The following is a 21,388-nucleotide window of genomic DNA, read 5'->3' as shown; positions in this document are numbered from 1 at the left end:
GGTTTCATCTTCAACACTAAAAAAGCATTTAAGTCTTCACTGTTAATCTAGGCATCAGATTATTCATTTAAAAATCACATATGCCTATGAAAAAATATAAATGATATACAAGGACAGAAAACTAAAAATAGTCAGAAACAATAGCCAGGAGATACTGCATGGGAAATATGTCAAAGAATCAACAACTGGGATCTCATCTTATTAAAAAGTTTTTGCACATCAAAAGAAATCACCAACAGAATAAAAAGAAAATCCATGAATTGGTTAAAAAAAATATTTAGCTAACCACTGTCCCTCAGACAAAGGACTTCTGTCTACCATGCATAAAGAATTTTAAAAAATCAGGACCCACAAATTCTAAGATCCAATCCAAAAACGGGTATCTGAGATGAATTCACACTTTTTAGATGAAGAAATACAAGTGGCAAATAAATATATGAGAAAATGTTCAACATCATTGGTCATTTGAGAAATGCAAATTAAAATGACGCTGTGATACCAACTCACCCCAGAAAGAATGGCTGTTATCAAGAAGCCAACCAATAACAAATAGTGGAGGGGCTGTGGGGAAAAGGGATCCCTTCTCCACTGTTGGTGGGAGCGTAGACTGGTGCAACTGTGGAAATCAGTGTAGAGATCCCTCAAAAAACTAGGATGGAGGTCCTATTTGATCCAGCTATTCCCCTTCTGGATATCTTCCCAGAAGAACTGAAAACATCCTACCACAGCAAAATATGTGCAGTCATGCACACAACAGCACAGCTTACCATAGCTAAACCTTGGAAGCAACCCAGATGCCCATCAGCTGAGGAATGGATACAAAAGATGTGACATTTTTATACACTTGGGTATTACTCAGCTATAAAGAAAGATAAACTTGAGGCTTTTATAGGCAAATGGAGGCAACTAGAGACTATGCTCATATGTGAAATAAATCAGATTCCAATGTGTAAATATCACATTGTCTCCCTAGTATAAGAAACTCAAAGAGCAAATAAAATCCAAAGGATATAATAGATATTGTAAAAGGGAAAGAAACTGCTCAAAAGGAAAGAACAACTGGGATGGGGGAAGGAAGGAATGGAAATATATGATATATATAATATATATTATATATATATGATAGCTCATATATTGTGCTATTTTCTATTAGTATATTGAAAGGAACAGTTAGTGCTTACGTTGTTTGATTACTTTTGCATGCCTATATCTTATAATCTGAACAACTACTTTGAAGACAACAATATGTAATGTAATAACCATTGCTAATTTCCTATCATCTTGTGAAATTCTGTGTCACTATAATTTTTTTTTTTACCTCTTTTTAAAATAATAATAAAAAGAAAACTTAGCTGGGCATGGTAGTGCACACCTGCAATCCCAGCACTAGGGAGGCTGAAGCAGGAGGATCGTTCGGGTTCGAGATCAGCCTGGGCTACAAAGTGGATCTCAAGGTTAGCCTGGGGGCGCCTGCTGGTTAGCTCAGTTGTTTAAGTGCCTGCTTATGTAAAAGCAGTCAGGTGCAGGATACCCTGGTTGGGTCCCTAGCTCTACATGCCTTACCAGACCCGCCCTCAAGGCAGCCTGAGCCAGCCCCCCCCAAAAAAAAAAAAAAAAAAAAAAAAACTTCTCAAGGTCCGCCTGAACTGCATAGCGAGACCCTGTCTCAAAAAGACAAAACCAAACCACACCCCTGAATGAGGTGGGACACACCAGGCTAGCTGCACAAATTAAAAGCACACCCATCACGTCCCACGTTTCCCAGGGACCGTAAGCACAGAAGGAAACACACTGACCTGTTACATGTTCCTTTGGGGGAGCAGGAAGGGATGCGGAAGGCAAGATGGAAGAGAGTAAGTAGCAAGGAAGAGTGAAGGAGTGAGCAAGCTGCAACAGCAGCAGGACTGCAGGCGCGGGCAGACGCAGCGCGGCGGATGCAACCCTCCACCCCTCTGATTCAAAATTTTTAGAAACGGCAAATGTTGACAAGCAAATGCCTCCACAGCATGATCTGTTGCAGATATATTCGCTCTTTTCAGTGGTTCAACCAAGTGGGTTGGGGAAACAGACCCTGGCCCCTGCTCTGCAGCTGACCCTGTAGGGAGCCAGGGCTCCTGCTGTGCTGCGGGTCTTCAGCCTCAGGCAGCCCCCTGAGAAGGGGCTGTCGGGGTTGTCTGCTTGGCAGGAGTCCAGGCTGCTGCAGCTGCAGCCTAGGCTCTCTCCCCTGGAAGTCCCTGCCCCCCTCCCCAACGGGGCATCTGCCCTATCAGCTTGGTACCTTGTTTGGGTTGTTCTTCTCCACCACGCCATCCCTGTCTGCGTCCACATCCAGGGAGATCTCTGGGGACAAAAGACATGGGTGAGTGCTGACCCTTCCAGACTGGGTGGCCCGGATATGGGTGGTCAGTGGGCCACAAGGGTGCAGTCTACCCTTTCCCTCGCTGGGAAGGGAGTGCCTCACAGAGGTTGCCCTGTGTGCAGCTCCCAGCCTAAATTAACCCCACCTACCCACCCGGGGAACTCGGTGGACGCTGTGTACCAGCTTCTGAGGTGCTATCAGGTAGTGAGGGGCCCTCAGTCCTGGGTGGGGTGAGGGCTGATCCTCGGTCATGTCTGGAAGCTTCACCCATGTGGCTTTAGCAGGCCTGGGATACCATAATTGTCTACTTTGCTTATATTGTGAAGATGTCCTGGCACGGCTTCGTGCAGTCTAACCTGGGTGTGTGTCTGTGCGCATATGTGTGACCCTCTGTGTGTGTCCGTGTGCACATGGTGTCTTTTTCTCTGTCTCCCCCAAACTACTCTGTAGCTTGCCACCCCAACTGTAAGAGGGAAAATTTTCCTCTGGGTGGGAAATAGGATCTCCAACCCCTCTGGACTTGAGGTGTCTGTGGTCCAGGGCTCCAGAGGGGTGGTCCGGGGCAACGTCCCTGCTTATCCGTTTTCCTGGGGAAGGGACCATCAGCATTCCTGGATCTACCCTGGAGACAGGCTTCAAGGAGACTGTGGTGTGCTGAAAAGACAGCCCCAGACAATGCTGGGTTAGATCTGTGGTTCTCTGCTTGGACAACCTCTCTGAGCCCGTTTTCTCACTTCTAACACGGGACCCTTTCCAATTACAGCCGTTGTGAGAACGGCAATGGCAGGCCCTGCCTACATTCTGAACCAGATAACTCTTGGTGTGGGCACTGCCCTGTGTGTGGTAGGATGTTTAGCAACATCCTGCCCTCTGCCCTTGAGATGGCACTAACATCTCCCAGTTGTGACAACCAAACATAGCTGTCACGCTGCAGGTGCTGCTTCCAGGTACTGTCACCCGGGTTTGGGAAACAGTGTTGCCTCGGGTGTTGTGTGTGGGGCCCTGGGAGCGGCACCTGGAGAGATGTGCCGATTCCAGGCCCAGGAGCTGCCCACAAGGACTTGGTTCACCCACACATACATCTCGGAGTGCAGTGGCAGCAGGTGGGGCCGAATGCACCCAGCTCTGTCCCCCCAGCAGGCACCCTCTGCTGATGTGGTAGAGGAGAAGCCGCACAGGAGGGGTCCTTTCCTGGGCAGCGCAGCCTCCCTCTCCTAGTCCAAGGGCCCATGCAAGGCCTCCCTGTGGCCATAGCCCGATTTCTTCCTGATCCCAACTCGCTTTTGTAGGTGGAGGCAGAGGTCAGCCCATGAGGTCCTCAGAAGGGCACCTGCAGTGTCCACTTGTCCCACTCCTCCTGCCGATGGCGTTGACCCGGCCCATCACTGGAGTGCCTGTCCTGTGGCCTGGTACTGGCACTGCAGCCCACATATGGGGACGCAAAGGTCATTTCATCTATTTTACAGGTGAGCTGGCCGGACTCTGCAGCAAATGAGGCTGACAACTTGGGAGGCAGGTGCCAGGCAGAGATGCCAGGAGACAGCAGGGAAGGTGTTGTCACTAGCTGCTGTTGACCTCTGTGACCTTTCAGCAGGTCCCAGGTGGGGGGTCCTAGCTCTTCACCCTCTGCTGCAGGGCCCTGTCCCTCACATGTGCTCCTTTCGGAAGCTCCTGGGGAGAAGTTATCTGTCACCCACTCCCTCCAAGCAGATGATGAAGATGGGGTGCCCAGCAGGAAAGAAGGGACCCCAGAGTCTGGGCCAAGCTTCCCACTTGGGCCTCCCGATGGTTGTGCTTTCTGTCTCTCCACAGACCCAGGCTGACCTCTGGCTGACCCAGGCCGACCCCCTATGTGGGCCAAGTCTGCCTTCAAACCCCCACAGAGGCTCCCCGGAAGGTCACTGCTAGAGGCGGCCATTCCCCCACCCCCCCAGCCAGCCTTATGATTTTTGTCCCTGGAATGCAAGGTGACACTGAGGCTCTTACGGTATGTCTGCTAAAGCAGAGAGGACCACCAGTGAGGATGGTGAAGCGCTACTACTCTGCTGCAGGAGTTTCTTAACATTAGAAGTTTTATCCCTTCGATATTTATATAGCGTAAAATAATCAAGCCAATGCCAAACCATTTCTAAAGGAAACCAGCTGCCCTCTGCCCAGCCCGTCTTCTCTGTTTCCTGATACTACACAACAATGGTTGAATAAATTCAGGCACAGGGCTCACTGGCTTCCTGTTGTGAAATCTGGTTATTTTAAAACAGGGCCCCCTTATGGTTCCCTCCCAACTCCCACAGCAATTCTGTTTCTCTCTTTGTCCTGTGACCTGTCCCCAAGTCACCTGAAATGTCCTCTTCCACCCTCCACCTTCACTCCTAGACCTTCCTACTGTTTAGATTCCACTGGGGTTGATGCACAGAGGGACGGCAGGCAGGGCTGGCACGACTTTCCCAGCTCCCTGTCCTCCTGGGATGGCTCTGCTGTCCCCAGGGGAGGCGGGAGAGGACACCTGTTTCAGGGCCTCTGGGTCCCAGACATTTCCCAGAGGCTCTGGATCTTACCTCAGCTCCCCGGAATAGCTCCAAGGTGTCGGGTGGCGCCAGGGTGTGGGGCAGGCTAAGGCGAAATGTCACCAGGATTGGGTTCAAGGCAATCTGCCCTGAGAACCAAGACCCTGAGGTCTCGGCAGGCTGCCAGACCCCTGCGGACAGTGTCAGGCTGCTGCTCCGCCTGCCCTGCCCAGCTACTTGGGATGTGGCGGGGAGGAAGGGTAGTCATTCCTCTCCAAACCCGGAAATGGCGTGGGCTCTGCAAGGGGGCTCAGGGATGAGCTCCCTAGGGCAGTGCCAACGTCCCAAGGCCTGTGTGTGTGTGTGTGTGTGTGTGTACTGATCCCACTGCCTGACCCCAGCCAAGTTTGGGGGATCCCTTCCTCGTGCCCCACCCTTCTCTCCTGCCACCGTCCCCAGAACAGGGAGCTCTGCGATCATCCCTAATTGAAACCTCCAATGTCCCCAGAGATGAATTAATTTAAATCCCTCTTCCAGAGCTAGGAAAAAGTGAGGTCTGGAGGGGATGGACCACTTGCAAGTTCACACAGCGAGTCCCTGAAGAACCGGGACCAAGAGGAGAACTGGTTTGTGGCCACGGGCGCGTCGTAGCTTTGTTCCCAAATCCCCAGAAGCGGGCTGGGCAGAGTCCATGTGGCTCCCCAGAGAGGAATGGAGGAGGCTGGTAGTACCCGCTCAGCTCTCGCTCCGGGACCCCGCCGCAGGCCTCTGCGCATGCACCCGCACAACCCTCCAATGCTCACAAGCACAGCGCGGGAACACTCTGTGAGTCCCGGATGAGGAAACTGATCTCAGGAGGGCGAGGTCACCTGTCCGCGATCACAATGCGGCTGGAGAGGGGAGGGTCAGGGTTTATTTCTGTCTCCCTGAAGTCAGGGCTTTCTCTGCTCAGTGTGCACAGACCAGACTCTGGGGAGAAGGATCCAGTTAAGGCTTTGCAGAGTTGGTCACACCCTCTGGGGACATGTAGAATGTCCTTGCCTCTGACCCATGCCCCTGAGTGGCTGCGCTGGGCGTGAGACTTAAGGGCCCCTGGGGAGAACACCACCAAAGGGAACAGAAGAGTTGGGGAGGGGCAGATAGGCCAGCGGTGCGCACGGGCGCCTGACAGGTCCTGGATCCCTGGCAGCACAGGAAGCATCAATTCAGTGCGGCGAGTGGTATTTCCTGGAGGCAAATGAGTATCATTTATCCTGAGAGGCTCTCCTGCTTACTTTATAGGTATTAAAATGATGCTAGTTGATCACAAATTGTTTCAGTGTCTTTCCATGCCTCCATGTCCTCCCTCTCCCTCTCTTTTTCTTTCTGGGGCAGCCGAGGGGTACATTTTATTGGTTCATACAAGCTAAATATTTGCAACCAGGGGCAGTCAAAGAAATAGATGCTTAGTGGCAGCAACTCAGAACCTGGAGGGCGAACGTGGCCCTTTGTCGTGGGCATGCGTGGCACTTCCAGGGCTGAGTGCTGCGGCACCCTGAGCAGCGCCCCCTCCACGCCCACTTCTGGTCTAGTGCATGGGACACCCAGGCCTGCTCCTCCTGGCTCCTCGGCTATCTCGCCTAGGCCTGCCTAGTGCTGGGGACGACTTCCTGGCACAAAGAGCTGGGATCACCTTCCCTTGATAGGCCTCTGGCCCCTGCCCTCCTGCCTTTGTCCTCAGGTGTCCCTGTCTGTGGGGTTCAGTTTCCTTGGGGACAGTCATCCGAGACAGCTGGGGGCTCTGTGTGCATGTGAGGTTCACTCACGTGCCCGGCTCAGCACGATGAGGAGTCTTTGGTTACCATTTCCTAAGCCCTCTGAGGTCATTCTAGGATCCCCCACCTCAAGACTGGGCACCCCTCAGTGCAGGGAGAGGGATGAGTTGACCGGCAACTAAGCCCTCTTGGGAAGGAGCTGAGAAGCAGACAAGCCCTGCTGTTCAGGTTGCTTCAGGGCACAAGGAGGGTGGGAGGGCAGCTTGTCTAGGGAGATTCCGAGAGCCCAGAAAGGGAGGCTGAGCCAAATGACTCGGTGGTGCACCAGCTGCCCTCTATGTATGTAGCCCCAGGCAGCTTTTGGCTTGCTTGCTTTGTTCCTCTGCGCCTTGGTTTTCTCATCTGTAAAATGGGGATGATAATAATGGCCTGTATTCTTGGCATCATTGTGGGAACAGATGGAAACCATGGCTGTAAGACACGTAGCGTTGGCGTGTGGCACGCTGGAGCTGCCTATACATGCTCAGCGTTTATCTTTCTCTTCCTTCTGCACCCAGCACAGCCCTAGACACGGCTGAGGCACACGGAATGTGGAGACATTGTTAGGGTTTCTAAGAAGCCCTCGGCACACTGTGGGCGCTCAAGACCTGCTAGCTCCTGTCCCCGGCCAGGTGGCACCTCTAGGTTAAACCAAGGCTGGACAGACAAAATGACCCTCTGAAATGTCTTCTGGCTTAAATGCTTGATTGGAAGAGAAAATAAAAGGACCTCCTTGACTGCAACACGGTTGAGTGACTGAAAGTTCACAAGACTACCTTCCTGGGTACTGCTTATACCCACTGGGCTCCCTGGCTTGCTTGCCTGGCACCCAAAACAGGGCAGTGAGCTGCAGCATAAGGAACCCAGAATCAACCTGCCAGTGGTTGCTGTGTAACTTTTTTTTTTGTATTTTAGTAAGGGTCTACAGAGTCTACAGGGTCTCACTAGGTAGACTGGACTTGTAGTGATCTGCCTGTGTTCAGCCTCCCAAGAGCTGGGATTACAGGCGTGTGTCACCATGCCCAGTCTCAATCGCCCTCTCAGTGCGCCCTGCAGGAGGGGCTGGCATGGCACACCAGGGATTGAATCCCTGGCTGCTGTGCTCTGCCTAAACAGTTGCTTTAGTCTGCTAAGCTATCTGGCCAGCCCTTGCTGTGTAACTTTGAATGAGTTTTCTAAACTCTCTGGGCCTCGCCATCTCTGTGGGTTGAATGAAGGACTTGGACGAGGTGAGCTAGGGACTGGGGTTGCATCTCCGTACCCAAGGCTGGGTGTGGGGAAGGAGAGAGGGGTGGAGCTGAGATCACCCAGGATCAAGCAGCATGGGAGAGGCAGGGGGTAGGGGACAGGCTTGCTGTTTCTCCATGACCTGCAGAGCCAGTGGTGGGGCCGTGACACTGGATGAGTCCTTGGCAGGCTTATACAGGGTTCTTTCTGTAGGCGGAAGGGCCAGGGACTCATGTGGCTCCTGCCTAGGCCTGCACTACTCAGAAGAGCCTCCAGGTTTGCAGTGTGGAACACAGCCTGGTGCCACTGAGCTGGGCGGCAGCACCAGCCCCAGCGGGTGAAGGTACCCAGGTGACAGCATTGCCAACTCACCAATGGCTGTGAGGAAGAGTCCAGCCTGGTCGATGGGGCCGCTACCCTCCTCCTCATAGTAGTTGACAGTGACCTTGATAGAGCAGGGCAGAGATGAGAGGTCCCAGCAGGAGAGCAGGGTGACCACCCCCACCCTCTCCAGACACCCGGACAATCTCTCCTGGACTGTCTCCTGGGGCTGCTTCTCCCAGACAGCTGCGCTGGATGGCAGCCCCTTTTCCCAGCACAGCCAGGAGGCCAGCACCATCTGTGCCCCACACACTCTCCGCTGCCTGCAGGGGGCTCCAAATCCCACTAAGCCCCACATCTGCTCCCATGCCTGGCTCCCAGGGGACTGGGTTGAGGCTGTTTTCTCTGGGCGCTGCCCAGCCATCACCACCAAGGGGCAGGGAGTAGACAGCACTGGTCTTGGCTTCTCCATGTGGGCAATTGCCTCACCTCTTTAGTGTTCCTCACCCCCTTTGGCAGACAGTGAGATCCAGGTTGCTGGGGCCGAACCCCAAGAATTTTATGGCTCTGAGGTCTCTGCTTTCCCTCCGACCCCTGGCCATCCACACTTTGACCTAGGAGGTCACTATTCCCTGTCCCATACAGCAGCTGCCAGCCCGGGGCCACCGAGCTCTTGAGATGCAGCTGATCCACTCTGGGATGTGCTGTAGGTTTAAGTACAAAAAGTTTTAAGTTTAAGTACAAAAAGAAGAAAAAGAAGGAGAAGGAGAAGAATATAAATCATCTTTAAAAAAATTTAAAACATGTCAAATGATAACCTGATGTATGGGTTTGAGTAGAAATATTAGGAAAATTAATTTCACTTTTTTTTATGCACATGGTATTGAGGGTTGGACCTAGGGATCTTCCCCCTGAGCTGCATCCAGCCCTTTTTACTTTTCATATTGAGACAGAGTCTCACTAAGTCCCTAAGTGTCCCAGGCTGGGGTCAAAGTTGTGACTCCCCTGTCTCAACCTCCTAGACTCCTGGAGTTACCTAGCCAATTTCACCTTTCTTTGATGTGGCTATTAGAAAATTGGAAGAAAAACATGCAGCTGTCATTCTGGGAGGGGCTGCTCTACTCTGCTCCTACCCCAGTGTGGCCCTGGGACCCTGCAGTCCAGGCGCAGGACATCCCTGCTGTGGTACCTTGTCACTGCTGGCCTCGGTGCTTGCCTGGCTCATGGTGAGCCGCAGCGTGGTGCTGGGTGAGAGTGCCCAGCGCTGTTTGCCGTTGCTGGCCACCTCCTCGGCTTCCCCGTCACGTACTACCTCCACCTGCACATGCTCAGAGCGCTTCAGGCTGAAGGTTCTGGCCCCGGCTGGGGCCGCACTGCAGGAAGAAAGGACAGAGGGTCAGGGGGAGCCCTGGGGTAGGTGGAACAAGGGCTTTCAGGGGGAGGCTCCTGGAGGGGCAGGAAGAACAGAACTCAAAGACCTCCTGGGTCAACCATCTTGGGGACAAAGGACCCAGCCTGGCAGCCACCTGGTAGTAGAGGACACAGAGTCCTGGGCTGTTCTTTACCTACAGAGTCAAGAGTGTTTGAGCGTAGGACTGAGATACCTGAATGCTTCACTGTCTTTGAGTTGCTGGGTCTGGAACCAAGTGCTCAGCCACTGAACTACACCCCAGCCCCAGGAGCTAAATTCTTTTATTTGCAGACAGGATCTCACTACGCAATTCAGGCAGACCTTGAACTCACTATGTAGCTCCAGTTAGCCTGAAGCTCAAGGTGATTCCTGCTGCCTCAGTCTCCCCAGGGCTGGAATTACAGGAGTGTGCCACCATACCCAGCAGGACCTGAATTCCTAATGAGGATCCTCCACTTCTGACCTACTTTGGGAGCACGTGGTACTGTAGGGTGGGGCCCAAACAGAAGGATAAATTTGCTCCCGCAATAGACAGAACCCTGACAGGTGCCTCAGTCACTGAGGCAAGAGCTGAGTTCTCACAGGAACTTAGCCTGCAACTCCTGTCCTCAAAGGCCGGGTAGGTGTCTCTCTCTGCTGCAGGATCCCCTCCACCCCCACTTATGTTCTTAGCCTGAATTCTGCATTCTTGGGGGCTCAGGATGGTTTTCCAAGGACAGGGGATACTCTGAAATCCTGAAAAGCATGAGACTTCAGGACAGGAGAATTTGGGGGCTCCGTGTAGCTGCTATGGGCTGAGTGTCAGTGATCCCCAAATCCATCCACTGCAGCTTTAGTCCCAGTGTGGTAGTGTTGGGAGACGGGGCTGTCAGGGGGTGATTAAGGTCGCAGGAAGTCATCGGGTGGGGTTCTAGCCCAATAGGACTGGTGATTCTACCAGAAGTGTGTTCTCCCTCTGGCTGACTGTCCCCCTCTATCCCCAAGCACAGTGATGAAAAGGCCCTGGTGACGAGGGCCTCCTGTGAGCAAGGCAGGTGGCCTTCTTCAGCACAGGCTTCCAGTCTCCAGAACCGTGAGAAAATCAGCAGCCTGTGGGGTTCGCTTTTGGTCCCCTAAGCTAAGATGTTAGGTTCGGGGGAAAGGACAGGGGTGTGGAGGCAGGGAAGGGTGCCAAGGGCTGACGGCTTTGCCGAATTCAGCGCTTGGTTTGAGGGCTCCCAAAGGCCTCAGAGGGCTCAGGAAGGGATCTAGGAGGGATTCTGTGGGATTTGTGACTCAGACACTGGCCCATGGTGGATCTGCCATTCTGGCTTCAGCACAGCAGGGGTGCTGTTTGAACCCCAGTGTGCATTCTGAAGGCTGCAGGCCTGGGGATCCTGTCCCTGGAGAGTCTGCCTGAGGCAGTGAAGGTGAAGAAGGGACCGCTGGCCGTGTGACCAGGACAGGCTGTGTCTGGTCTCTGAGTTTAGTCACGGTGAGGCCCAGGGATCTGCCTTCCCTCCTGCTTCCTGGAACTGTCGATGCTTCTAGTGGAAAGGCCAGAAGTGGAGAGCCTGGGGTCTGATGTCAGCAGTGTGGCCCACTGGTTGGAGCCCTGCGGTGGCTGAGGCTGTGGGTGTTAGTTTGTCACAGCTGCTAGGCAGCATCTTTCTGACCCTGGCCAGTCTGGGGCTGAGGATATAGCTCAGAGGAAAGCACTTTCCCAGTATGCACAAGGCTCTTAGTTCCATCCCTAGCACCACAAGGAAAAAAACAATGACACATAAAAAGCCAGGGCCACTGCAGGAGCCACTGGCCGAGACTTTGGTTTGGGGCAATGGAGGGGATGCTTAGCAGGACCCAGCAGCCCATTCCTGCCTGGTGTTGGCAGAGGAGCTCAAAACAAAAGCTCCAAGCCATCTGTCCTTTTGCCCCTGCACCCTTCCAAAGTCCTCATGCCTCAGAGGACATTGGGCTCAGCTGAGGAAGGAGGCTCGCTGGCCATGACCAACTGCTCCCATCACATCGTTGGAAGAAGCAAGCCTTAGCCAAGGCCCAGGGTCTGGGGTCCAGGTGTGGAAGATTTGAGTCAAAAGCCCTCCCACCATGGCCTGGCTGCAGGGGTGTGGGGGAAGGCTCCCGGCCTCTCTGCTGAATCCCCAGTCAGCCACTGCAGTTTCTGCACACAGCTCTGTAGGGGCTTTACAAACTCACACAAGGAGAGGAGCCCTTAGGACCCTGACTTGGTTACTATGCTGGTGCTTCCGGCCTGCCTTCATTCCTCTGGGTCAGTGAGAAACTAGAGCAGGCCCCAGGGGGTCCAGGGCATTAGCAGCCGGCCACATCAGAGCCTCAGAGTCCCACACCCTCCTCCTACAGCCCAGCACTGGCCCTGCTCTGAGCTGAGCTGAGCAAATAGCTATTCTTGGAGCAGGGATCCTGGCAGAAGCAACAAAGGTGCTATTGTCCAGGCAGATCCTGTTGGCTGCCTCCTTCCCTCCCCAGGAAGCTCTTCTTGGGTGGGCGCCCCTGCAGCAACCCAAGAGCAGCTGGGCCCTTGGGCTGCAGGGAGCCTAGGCAGCATGGAGGATGAGGGATGGAGTGGGGCTGGAGAGAGGCAGACAGGACAGACAGAGTTCCCTGCACAGCATCCGCACTGCGGCCCACCCAGCCCTGGGGCCTGGCCACGCCCAGCTCACCCTTCACGAGTGAATGCAAGAGGAGCCCGAACCTCTTGGCTTTCCAAGCCATGCTACCAGAGCCATTTTTTAAAAGGCAAAATTCAGGTCAGAAATCCCTCTTCAGCCTGGAGCTCACCCACTGGCACTTAGCTGACTGCCTGGCCTTGTTTTTTGCCACTCAGGCCACCCGCTGACATCCCTCCATGGTTCTGTGTGGAGCCTGCTGCTCCTTCCACCCAAAAGGCTCACTTTTCCCTGCCTCCCCATCTCCCTGGTGAACATTCACTGCTCCCTGAAGTGCCCAATTCCATGGGTTCATGCCCATGTTCCTTTCCCTCCGCAGCAGACAAAGAGCTGGAAGCGGAGGGCTCACTCACCCAGCCCCGCACTCATTCAACATAGTGTATTGCTGGGTGACAAAGGTAACATTCCCCGGGGCCACAGAACGGTATTCTAGTGAAACACAGACCTCCAGGAAATGAAGGAGACAGTCGTTTTAGGAAATGTGGTTGGACTTGGTTCTGAACTTTAATGAACTAAAGGGGTTGGGTACTGGGGTGTCAGGGAGGGTAATGGGGGAAGAATATGAGTCAAATATATACAGGTGTGAAAGTGCTACAATGGAGCCCAAAATTTCATAAAATATTTCAACATGCACTATGTGTGTATTGAAAAGAATGCACGAAGCCAGAAACCTTCATGCTAATGTACCTGTTAAAAGACCGACTGCTGGAACCATGTCCGCATCTCCAACTCAAATCTGGGCAGGGCCTGAGAAACCATGTTTCTAACAAGCTGATGCCACTGGACCCAGGGGTGCAGTTTGAGAACCACCAAAGTTGGCAGAGGGAGGAGGTTTCAAGCAACAGGGCAGCCTGGGTGATGGGCAAGGTGGGCACAGTGTGGCACGCTGGCTGATCTGTGAGTCAGGGGCAGGGTCGTGGAGGGAGAACAGTGGCAGAGGTCTTGTGGGGGAGCCAGGCAGTCCCTGCAGGCTGCCGAGCGGGCAGGTGTGGTCATCTATGCTGTAGACAGCTTGGCCAGTGTGCACGTGGGCAGGGCCGCAGAAACGCGGTATAGAGAATGCAGCCGCGGTGGTGAACCTACGGCACATGTGCTGTGGCTGGTCGTCTGTCATTGTGGTAAGCTCTGAAAGGTTCGCCATCACTGGAAGAGGGCCCAGGGAACAGTGATGGCAGGTACCTAGGTGTGCAATGGTGGTGGCTTGGGACTGGATGGTGGCCATGGAACTAGGAGTGGGCAGGAGGCTGGTGTCAAGCACAGGACACCTGCCAAGCCCCTCTGGTCTTTGCTCCATCAGTGGGGAAGGTCACCGGCTTGGCTCTGCAGGGCTGGGCGGCATGACGTGCCTGCTCCTGGCCGGCGCCGGCTCTCGCGGCTGTTCCACCTGGCTGGACCTCATTAACACCAGCCAGGGCTCAGCCTCGGGGTGAACCTAGCTCCTGGCAGCCTGGGTGTGACTGCCTGGCCTCAGGGCTCTGGAGGAGTTGGCCGGGAGGTGTGGGTGCAAGCCTGGCATGCCACCCACGGCGAGCACCCTCGAGAAGAGCGGAGGGAGGGAGGGAGGCAAGGCCCCGGCTGGGAAGATCACGGTGCAGGCCCCACATCTGGCACATGGCACGGTGGGGGCCAGAGCCCCGAGGCGGGCAGCTGCTGGGCAGGGATCGGTGCGGCACAGCCTGCGCCCGCCTGCCGCCGCCTCGTTCTACCCTGGAAGCCACAGCAGCCTCTCACCAGGCCAGGTGTTGCAGCTGCCCCGGCCTCGCCTTAGGAGCAAGGCAATCTAGTTCACGGCCACCCCTTCCTCTGGATCCTTCAAGAACTCCCTACGGCCCATGGAATGAGGCCCGGCACCTGCCCTGCGCCTTCAGAGTCCCGGTTGAGCCCTTTGACCTCTAGCCTCGCTCCCCAGGCTGCTGAAGCACTGCTCTCCACTCCTGCGTGGCCCAGCTTCCTCGCCACCTGTGCCCTCCTCCCCTGGGGCAGCTTCGCAGTCTCACCCGAAACCCGGCCCTCTTCTGAGACCCAGCTCAGTGGTCCCTGGTCCCATCAGTCCCTTCCTCTGCCGCTGCCTTGAGCAGTACTTAACAAACAGCCAAAGCACCCTTTGCATAAGCATTACGGGCTTTTGAGGGCAGGGAGCACAACTCATCGTAATTTGCTTTAATAATACAATAATAGCTCAAATTCTGGGCTGTTTTCAAGATTTAGCTAGAGTTGGATCTATTATTATAAATAGTCCAAATGCCCCAGCAACTGGTGAATGGATAAAGAAGATGTATTTTTTTTTTCACACAGTGGAGCACTTTTTAAAAAAAAATGTATTTGGTACAGGGTCTCATTACCCAGCTTGGTCTCATAATGATCTGTCTGTTTCAGCCTCCCCAGCACTGGGATTACAGGCATGCGCCACCATGCCTGGTCTCATTGGCCAGCTCAGTATACCCGGGGATGGGGCTGGCATAGCCTATTGTGCTGGGGATCGAACGCTGGTCCCTGCACTTGCCTAAGCAGATGCTTAGTCTGCTAAGCTGTCATCAGCTCAAAATAGTGGAGTACTACTCAGCCATAAAGAAGGATAAACTTGAGACAGTTATAGGTACCTGGCTGTACCTCGAGACCACACTTACAAGTGAAATAAATCAAACACACATGTGTAAATGTTGCACTATTTCTCTGGCGTGAGAAATTAAAAGTAGAGAGTAAGGACCAAGATGTATCGTAGGTATTATGACATAGGAAGGAAATGCTCAGTTGGGAAAGGGCACTGGGGGTTGGGGAGAAGAAAGAAGAAAAGAGGGAGAAATGGAAGCAAGATTTTATAAATAAGGAAGGAAGAGGAATTGAAGGGGGGAGGGAGGGGAGGAGAATGGGAAAGAAATGAATTAAGTCATGTACAGATGCAAAGTCTCTATGGTGAAAGTGATCAGAACGTGTATCTAAAAGGTACCAATTCAGTTTAATTAGCTGAAAAATCCAATTCTAATCCTATATTCACTATGTATTATGTGCAGGCTCTGCACCAGCCCTGGCTCTCTACAGTCCACCCCTTCGGCTACCCTGGGAGGTGCATGCCGATGCCCCTATGTTACAGATGAGCACACCGAGGCCGGCAGAGGGCGCGCCCTGGCTCCAAGCCTCAGGGCCAGTGAGAGGTGCGCTCGAGCTCCCCAGGGGGCAGGTCTGGGAGAAGCCCAGGTGGCAGCCCTCCAGGTAGGGGGTCGTGGCTCAGGAGAACACCAAAAGAGGCCCCTACTTGTTCACAGGCAGGAGTCACAGCCCAGAGCGTCCCCAGCTTGCTGCCCTGGGCCTGTGGGTGGATGACTGAGGTTGGTGGCCCAAGCTGTCGGGTACCCTGGGCAGGGCATGGCTTCCCCTGATGCTCAGCAGGCGTGCAGGCCAGCTGGGGGTGGGCAGCACGGGAGCCCCTGCCACCGTGCTCCGGTCCAACTCAGGGCCCTCAGGGACACCAACTATGCCAGGGAATATGGGCTTGGCACATGTGGTGCCAGTTCTTCTCCAGCCTGAAACCAGAGCCCAGGCAGCTCCTGGCAGGGCACCTGCTCAGGGTTGAGGACTTTAGGTGTTGTTCTAATTTATGGGGCCACCTGACCTGGGCCCGTTGCCCGCCTCTGACATTCTCTCAGGAGCAAGCACTGAGAGAAGCACAAGCTGGCCAAGCTCAGCCACACGCCCTTGACCTTCCAGGGGCCCGTCCAGCGGTGTCGGTCCCTGCCACGCCAGGCTGGGCCACATGCACCAGCGGCCACATCCATTCATGCGCTGACTCACTCTGGAGTCCTTCAAGCCTCAAAGACCAGTGTGTGCAAGGGGGTGGGTGACACGCAGCGCCCAGCAAGGGCGGAGCCCGGGCTGCTCCCACCGCTCACCAGCCGCACCAGGCTGGACCAGCGCTGCTGTCTTCCTCTCCCTAGCAGGCAGGGGGCCAGGAGAGGACTACATCAGGACCTTGGTGCAAGGTTCAAATGCTTGTAGAATGGAAGTGCGCAAGTTAAGAACTCGCAGTGTTAAGAAGGCTGCCAGGTTCCTAAGAAGCACTTTGGCATGTGTTAGCTGCTACATTAAGTAAATAAGAATAATTTTCGGGGAGATAGCTCAGTGGAATAAGTGGTTGCCTGGCAAGCACAAGGTCCTGAGTTCAATCCCTGGTTCCACTAAAATAAATAAATAAATAATTAAAAAAAAAAAAAGAATAATTTTCCAAAAGGCCCCTGAAGGGCCGGCCAAATAGCTCAGCAGATTAAAACGCCTGCAAGCAGGCACAGGGGCCGGGGGTTCGATCCCTGGGCCTGTTGTGCCGGCCCCACCCCCACGGGTGCACAGAGACAGTAATTGAGACTGGGCGTGGTGGCACGTGCCTGTAATCCCACCTCTTGGGAGTCTGTAAACAGGTGATCACTACAAGTCCTGATCTAGTAGTGAGACCTTGAACACACTATAAACTCTTCCCTAAGATACAAAAAAAAAAAAAAAAAAAAAAAAAAAAAAGGCCATTGAGATAGAGTGCCTTGGGCTCAGAGTGGGGCATGTGTGCATCTAGGTAAACCAAGCGGGCTGCATGGAGGACAAGACAGAGCGAGTCTTTTTTTTGCAGAACCAGGAATTGAACTCAGACCCTTGTGCTTGCCAGGGAACCGCTTATTCGCTTATTCCACTGAGCCATCTCCCCAGTCCTCGCCTCAGGACTCATCAGACTTTTAAAAACACATCAATCCTGCTGGGTGTGGTGGTGCACCCCTGTAATCCCAACACTCGGAGGCTGAGGCACGAGGATCTTGAGCTCAAGGCCAGTGTGGGCTGCAAAGTGAGCTCAAGGCAGCCTGAACCGCATAGTGAGACCCTGTCTCAAAAAGGCCAAAACAATAGATAAATCCCCAGCACACATGGCAACCAAGAGACACAGAGTCTGGGGGGAGTAAAGGGGAATTTAAGTTCTCTGAGCTCTTCCCCAAGGCAGGTGCCTGTCTGCCTTAGCGCCCATTTGCCCAGCGCTTTCCTGATCCCAACGCTAGGAACCCGCCCTGCCCATTCTTCCCGAGCGTGCAGAAGAGTGCCTACAGGGGATGCGACTAGTCAGCCTCCACCTTGGGGAATGCCAGGAAGAGGGAAAGAGCCACCCCTACCTGCCACCTGCAGACACTCCAGGGGAGTAGCAGCTGCCAGCTAAAGGGACCATGGGGAGAGTGTCCCCCACAGACCGAAGAGAAGTACACTGGGAATGCAGAGGGGATCAGCAGGTCTCTTCAACAACAACCACAAAGTAATTCCCTAGAGAAAAATCCTACTTCCTTCTTCCTGTTCATGGACTCAGAGCTTATTGGAAATTCGTAGTCAGAATGTGACTAGGTCAGGATAAATGTCCCTTAAAGGGACCTGTTTTGCTGAGAGAGGCTGAGTGGTCCAGAGCACCCCTTCCTGTGGTGGCCTAGATGACCCTTTGCAGGGTCACCATGACCATGGTCCAGCTTCTACTGGCAAAAGTTCCTGGACTGCGTTTTCCAGTTGACCCTCAGTGGGGTCAGCGGATACTCAGAGGGGTAAAGGGAAACGTTCAAGGTCACACAGCAAGTGGATGGAAATCCAGTGTGGTGTTCACAAATTGTGCCCTCTCCACTGCCCTGCCAGCTCCTCAGTGCCACTGTGCCCAGAGGGATCGGGGGCAGAGCAGAAACAGGCTGATAGGGAGGTTCCAGAAGGTCCCCCAGGACTGTGGTCAGGAGGCAGGATGGCCCTCCTGTGCCTGGAAGGCAGAGGCTGCACTGGGTCTGGGGCCAGGTGGCCTGGGCAGGGAGGGAACGGCAGGGCTGTGTGGGGCTCAGTGGATGGTCGACAGGGCCACCCAGGGCACCCTGCTGGCTATAGGGCCCCACAGGGTGGAGTAGGGAACAAGGGCATGGCCCTCAGGTGGACCCGGGCCTGGGAGCCACTAGGCAAATGCTCGGTCTCTCTGAGGCTCGCTTTCCCATCTACAGAAAGGGATGGTGACTGCTGACACTAGGGCCTGTGGCAGGAGGAAGAGAGACGCTCACGGTGCCCACTGTAGTCATCAGCCCAACAGGCCCTCTTGTCCCTGCAAGGACCAGCAAAGACACTTGCAGCAAGAGCTCAGCCTCGCTCCTAGAGCAGGCTGCCTTCTCCCAGTCCTGTGAGCCTCCGCAGGTGGGGATTGTGCTCCCTCGCAGGGGGGGGGACATCGGCACTGCCTGGGGGTGCTTTTGGGGTTGGCACGACTGGGAGACTGCTGTAGGCATCTTGTGAGCAGAGGCTAGGGATGCATCTGAATATCCTACGATGTGCAGGACTGTCCCCTACATAAGGGTTATCTGGCCCCAAGCGCAATAAGGCTGAGATTGAGAAACCCTGTGCCAAACTGGCCATGGAGGCGGACATCTGCAATCCGAACACTCAGGAGGATGAGGCTGGAAGATCCCTGAGTTCAAGGCCAGCCTGGTGCACATAGCAAGCCCCCGACGAGAGAGAGAGAGAGAGAGAGAGAGAGAGAGAGAGAGAGAGAGAGAGAGAGAGATGCTCCACACTCATCTGGCCTGGGCAGTGCCCACCAGTTCACGTGGCCATGAGTGTGTGCAATGTGCCCAGTGCGCTCCTAGCTGTGCTGTAAGTGTAACATGTAGGATTTCAAAGACTTAGTATAGAAGGTAAACTATCCTATTAATAATCTGCATATTGGGCCGGCCAAGCAGCTCAGCGGATTAAAGCACCTCCAAGCAGGCACAGGGGCCAGGAGTTTGATCCCTGGCAAGTAAGACTGGGTGTGGTGGTGTGTGCCCATAATCCCAGCTCTTGGGAGGCTGTAAACAGGCAGATCACTTCGAGTCCGATCTAGTAGTGAGACCCTGAACACTCTGTAGACCCTTCCCTAAAAAATACAATAAATAAATAAATAAATCTGCATATTTGGATATACTGGGCTAAATAAAATATAGCATGAAAACTAATTGTACCTATTTATTTTAAGACAGTATGGACCTCAGAACATTGAGAATGACAGAGGGGCATGCATATGATTTCTTGGGGACACTGGTGGCCTAGTCGCCTTGGTGGCCTAGGCTGGGTAGGATCTCAAGGTGGATGGGGGTCCGGATCCTGTGGCCAGTGGCTTGACTCCAGGAAGGGCAAAAGGGCCATCACAGCTCTGGCCTGCCTGCCCCCTACTGGCTGGTACCTCTCACAGCGGGTCAAGGGGCTGAGCACAGCCCCTCCCGTGCTCCCCACCCCCACTGGGCTACCTGGCCAGCCTTCCAGGCAACACCAAAAGTGTCCAGGCAAACAAACAGGCGGGTTTGGTGACAGCTGTGGCTTAGAGACCTGAGCACTTGGCTCCCAGCCCACTCTGGGTAGTGCCCAGTTCAGAGCTGGGAGGGTTCTCTCAGAGCCCAGGGTGCCAGGACCTCACTCCGCGGCTCTGCTGGGACGCTCGGTGACCACCCTGCCTGAGGTTAATGCTCAGAACCATGGAGGTCCAGGCAGAAGTTGAGACTCAGGCCAGGGGCAGGATTGCAGAGGTCCTGGGCACAGATGGGGTCGTGGCGCGAATGCCTGCTGTGGAGGTGGCAGGGGCGGCAGGTCAGGTGGCCAGGACAGCCAGGACCTCGGGGATGGAAGAAGCAAATGTGCTGGGGAGAGTATGCAGGGGGCCTGGGAGAGCAGGTGCTCCAGGTGGCAGAGTGTGGAGTGATGTGGCAGAGGCTAGGGGGCTAAAGATCACTGGTCCCACAACTGGGTCCTGCCTGCGGGCACTGAACCCTCCCCCGGGGATAAAAACATGTCAAATGCTTGTTATAGAGGTTGCAGGTTAACCCCAGCATAATCCACCCTTCACTCCGCTGGCCACGCCTTTCCAAGGCCCTGTCCGCACAGCAGGGGGGCTGGGCCAAGGTGCTTGTTGTGTCCTTGGGGTCCGACCCTATCCCTGTTGTTTCAGAAATCCTGCACTCTACCAAGTTAGCGGATAGAGAGGTGGGAAGCGGACAGGATCCTGAATCTAGTGTTCTCCTGGAGATCGTGCCCCTGCACCCAGAATCTCAGGCCCTTAGCCCTCAGAAGGTGGTCTCTCTCTCTCTCCCTAAAGTGAAGTCAGGGAAGGCATTCAGGGACACGGAGCTCAGGAGCAGTCCCTGAAGACAGGCAGCCACCCACAGCCCCAGGACGGTGAAATTGGAACCTTAAGCACCCCAGGAGCCAGATTCTGCCCTGGGGCAGTTCCCTGTGGTCCGGCCTCAGCCCAGCACACCTCCAGGGTGTTCCGCTGAACAGAACGTGGGAAGCACGGGCTGGGCTGGGGTGGGCTGAATCAGGAGAGCTGAAGGGAAGTGAAAGGGGAGTGGGTGGTGGAGAAACAAGGGGCACCAAGGTCCCCTGGGAATGGGGGTGGGGAAGGTCAGAGAGTGGGGAGACCGGGGGAAGTGCAGGGTCTTGGACAGGAGTCCCCAGAGAACTGCGAGAATCCCTCCCAGGAGGGGCTGGAGATTTCAGGAAATTGGACAGAAGGTTTAAGGTTGCCAAGTTTCTGGGAGCCCCAAGTGGAGGGGCAGCATGAGGTCAAGTTGTCCAGCTCTCCGAGTCGGGGGAGGGGGCGGTCTCGGGGTTTGTGTCCCAGCGCTGGGGTCGGAGGGGTTTCCAGGTGGACGCGAAACCCAGCTCACCTGTAGACATCGGTCCAGAGCTGCGTGCCCAGCACGTACACCGCCTCGACGCGGGCCCCGAACTGCAGCCGCACCGTCCGCTCGCGAAGCATCTTCCCTCCCGCAGTGCCTGGTCAGGTACCTGCGCTCTCCTTCCAGACCACCCCAGCACCTGTGGCAGGTGAGTCCGCTGCAGCAGCCTGCGTCCGCTCGGCGCCAGAGAGCTGCCTTATCCCGCCGCCGGGGGGGCGTGGAGTGGGCGTGGCCTCTGCCTGGCTCCTTTCCCATTGGGTCCAGTGTGGCCCCGCCCTCAGGTCGCTCCACCCCTTTACCGAGATCCGGGTGATGTCACCAAGTAGGCCCTGCTTTGCACAAGTGGCTTGATCTTCATTTCATTCAGCAAACCCTGTCTCCCCTCCAGATCCCCCA

The 21,388-nt window shown here is 54.7% G+C and overlaps 1 protein-coding gene across 1 annotated transcript in view; it reads right to left on the bottom strand.

Moving 5' to 3' along the window:
- Padi2 (peptidyl arginine deiminase 2) overlaps positions 1-21,079 on the bottom strand; it is a 44,139-nt gene extending 23,060 nt beyond the window's left edge. The window contains exons 1-4 of the mRNA XM_004637685.2: positions 20,981-21,079; positions 9,394-9,577; positions 8,256-8,328; positions 2,279-2,340 (exon numbers count right to left, since the gene is read on the bottom strand). Of these exons, the coding sequence (XP_004637742.1) occupies positions 2,279-2,340; positions 8,256-8,328; positions 9,394-9,577; positions 20,981-21,072 (411 nt within the window). The 5' untranslated portion in view covers positions 21,073-21,079. The remainder of the gene's footprint in view (positions 1-2,278; positions 2,341-8,255; positions 8,329-9,393; positions 9,578-20,980) is intronic.
- Positions 21,080-21,388: the final 309 nt, after the last annotated feature.

This window comes from Octodon degus, unplaced genomic scaffold, assembly GCF_000260255.1.
Source record: "Octodon degus isolate 3935 unplaced genomic scaffold, OctDeg1.0 scaffold00092, whole genome shotgun sequence".
In the NCBI taxonomy this organism is placed as follows: Eukaryota; Metazoa; Chordata; class Mammalia; order Rodentia; family Octodontidae; genus Octodon; species Octodon degus.
Note: the sequence above shows the minus strand (reverse complement) of the source record. Positions and strands in the feature narration are given on the sequence as shown.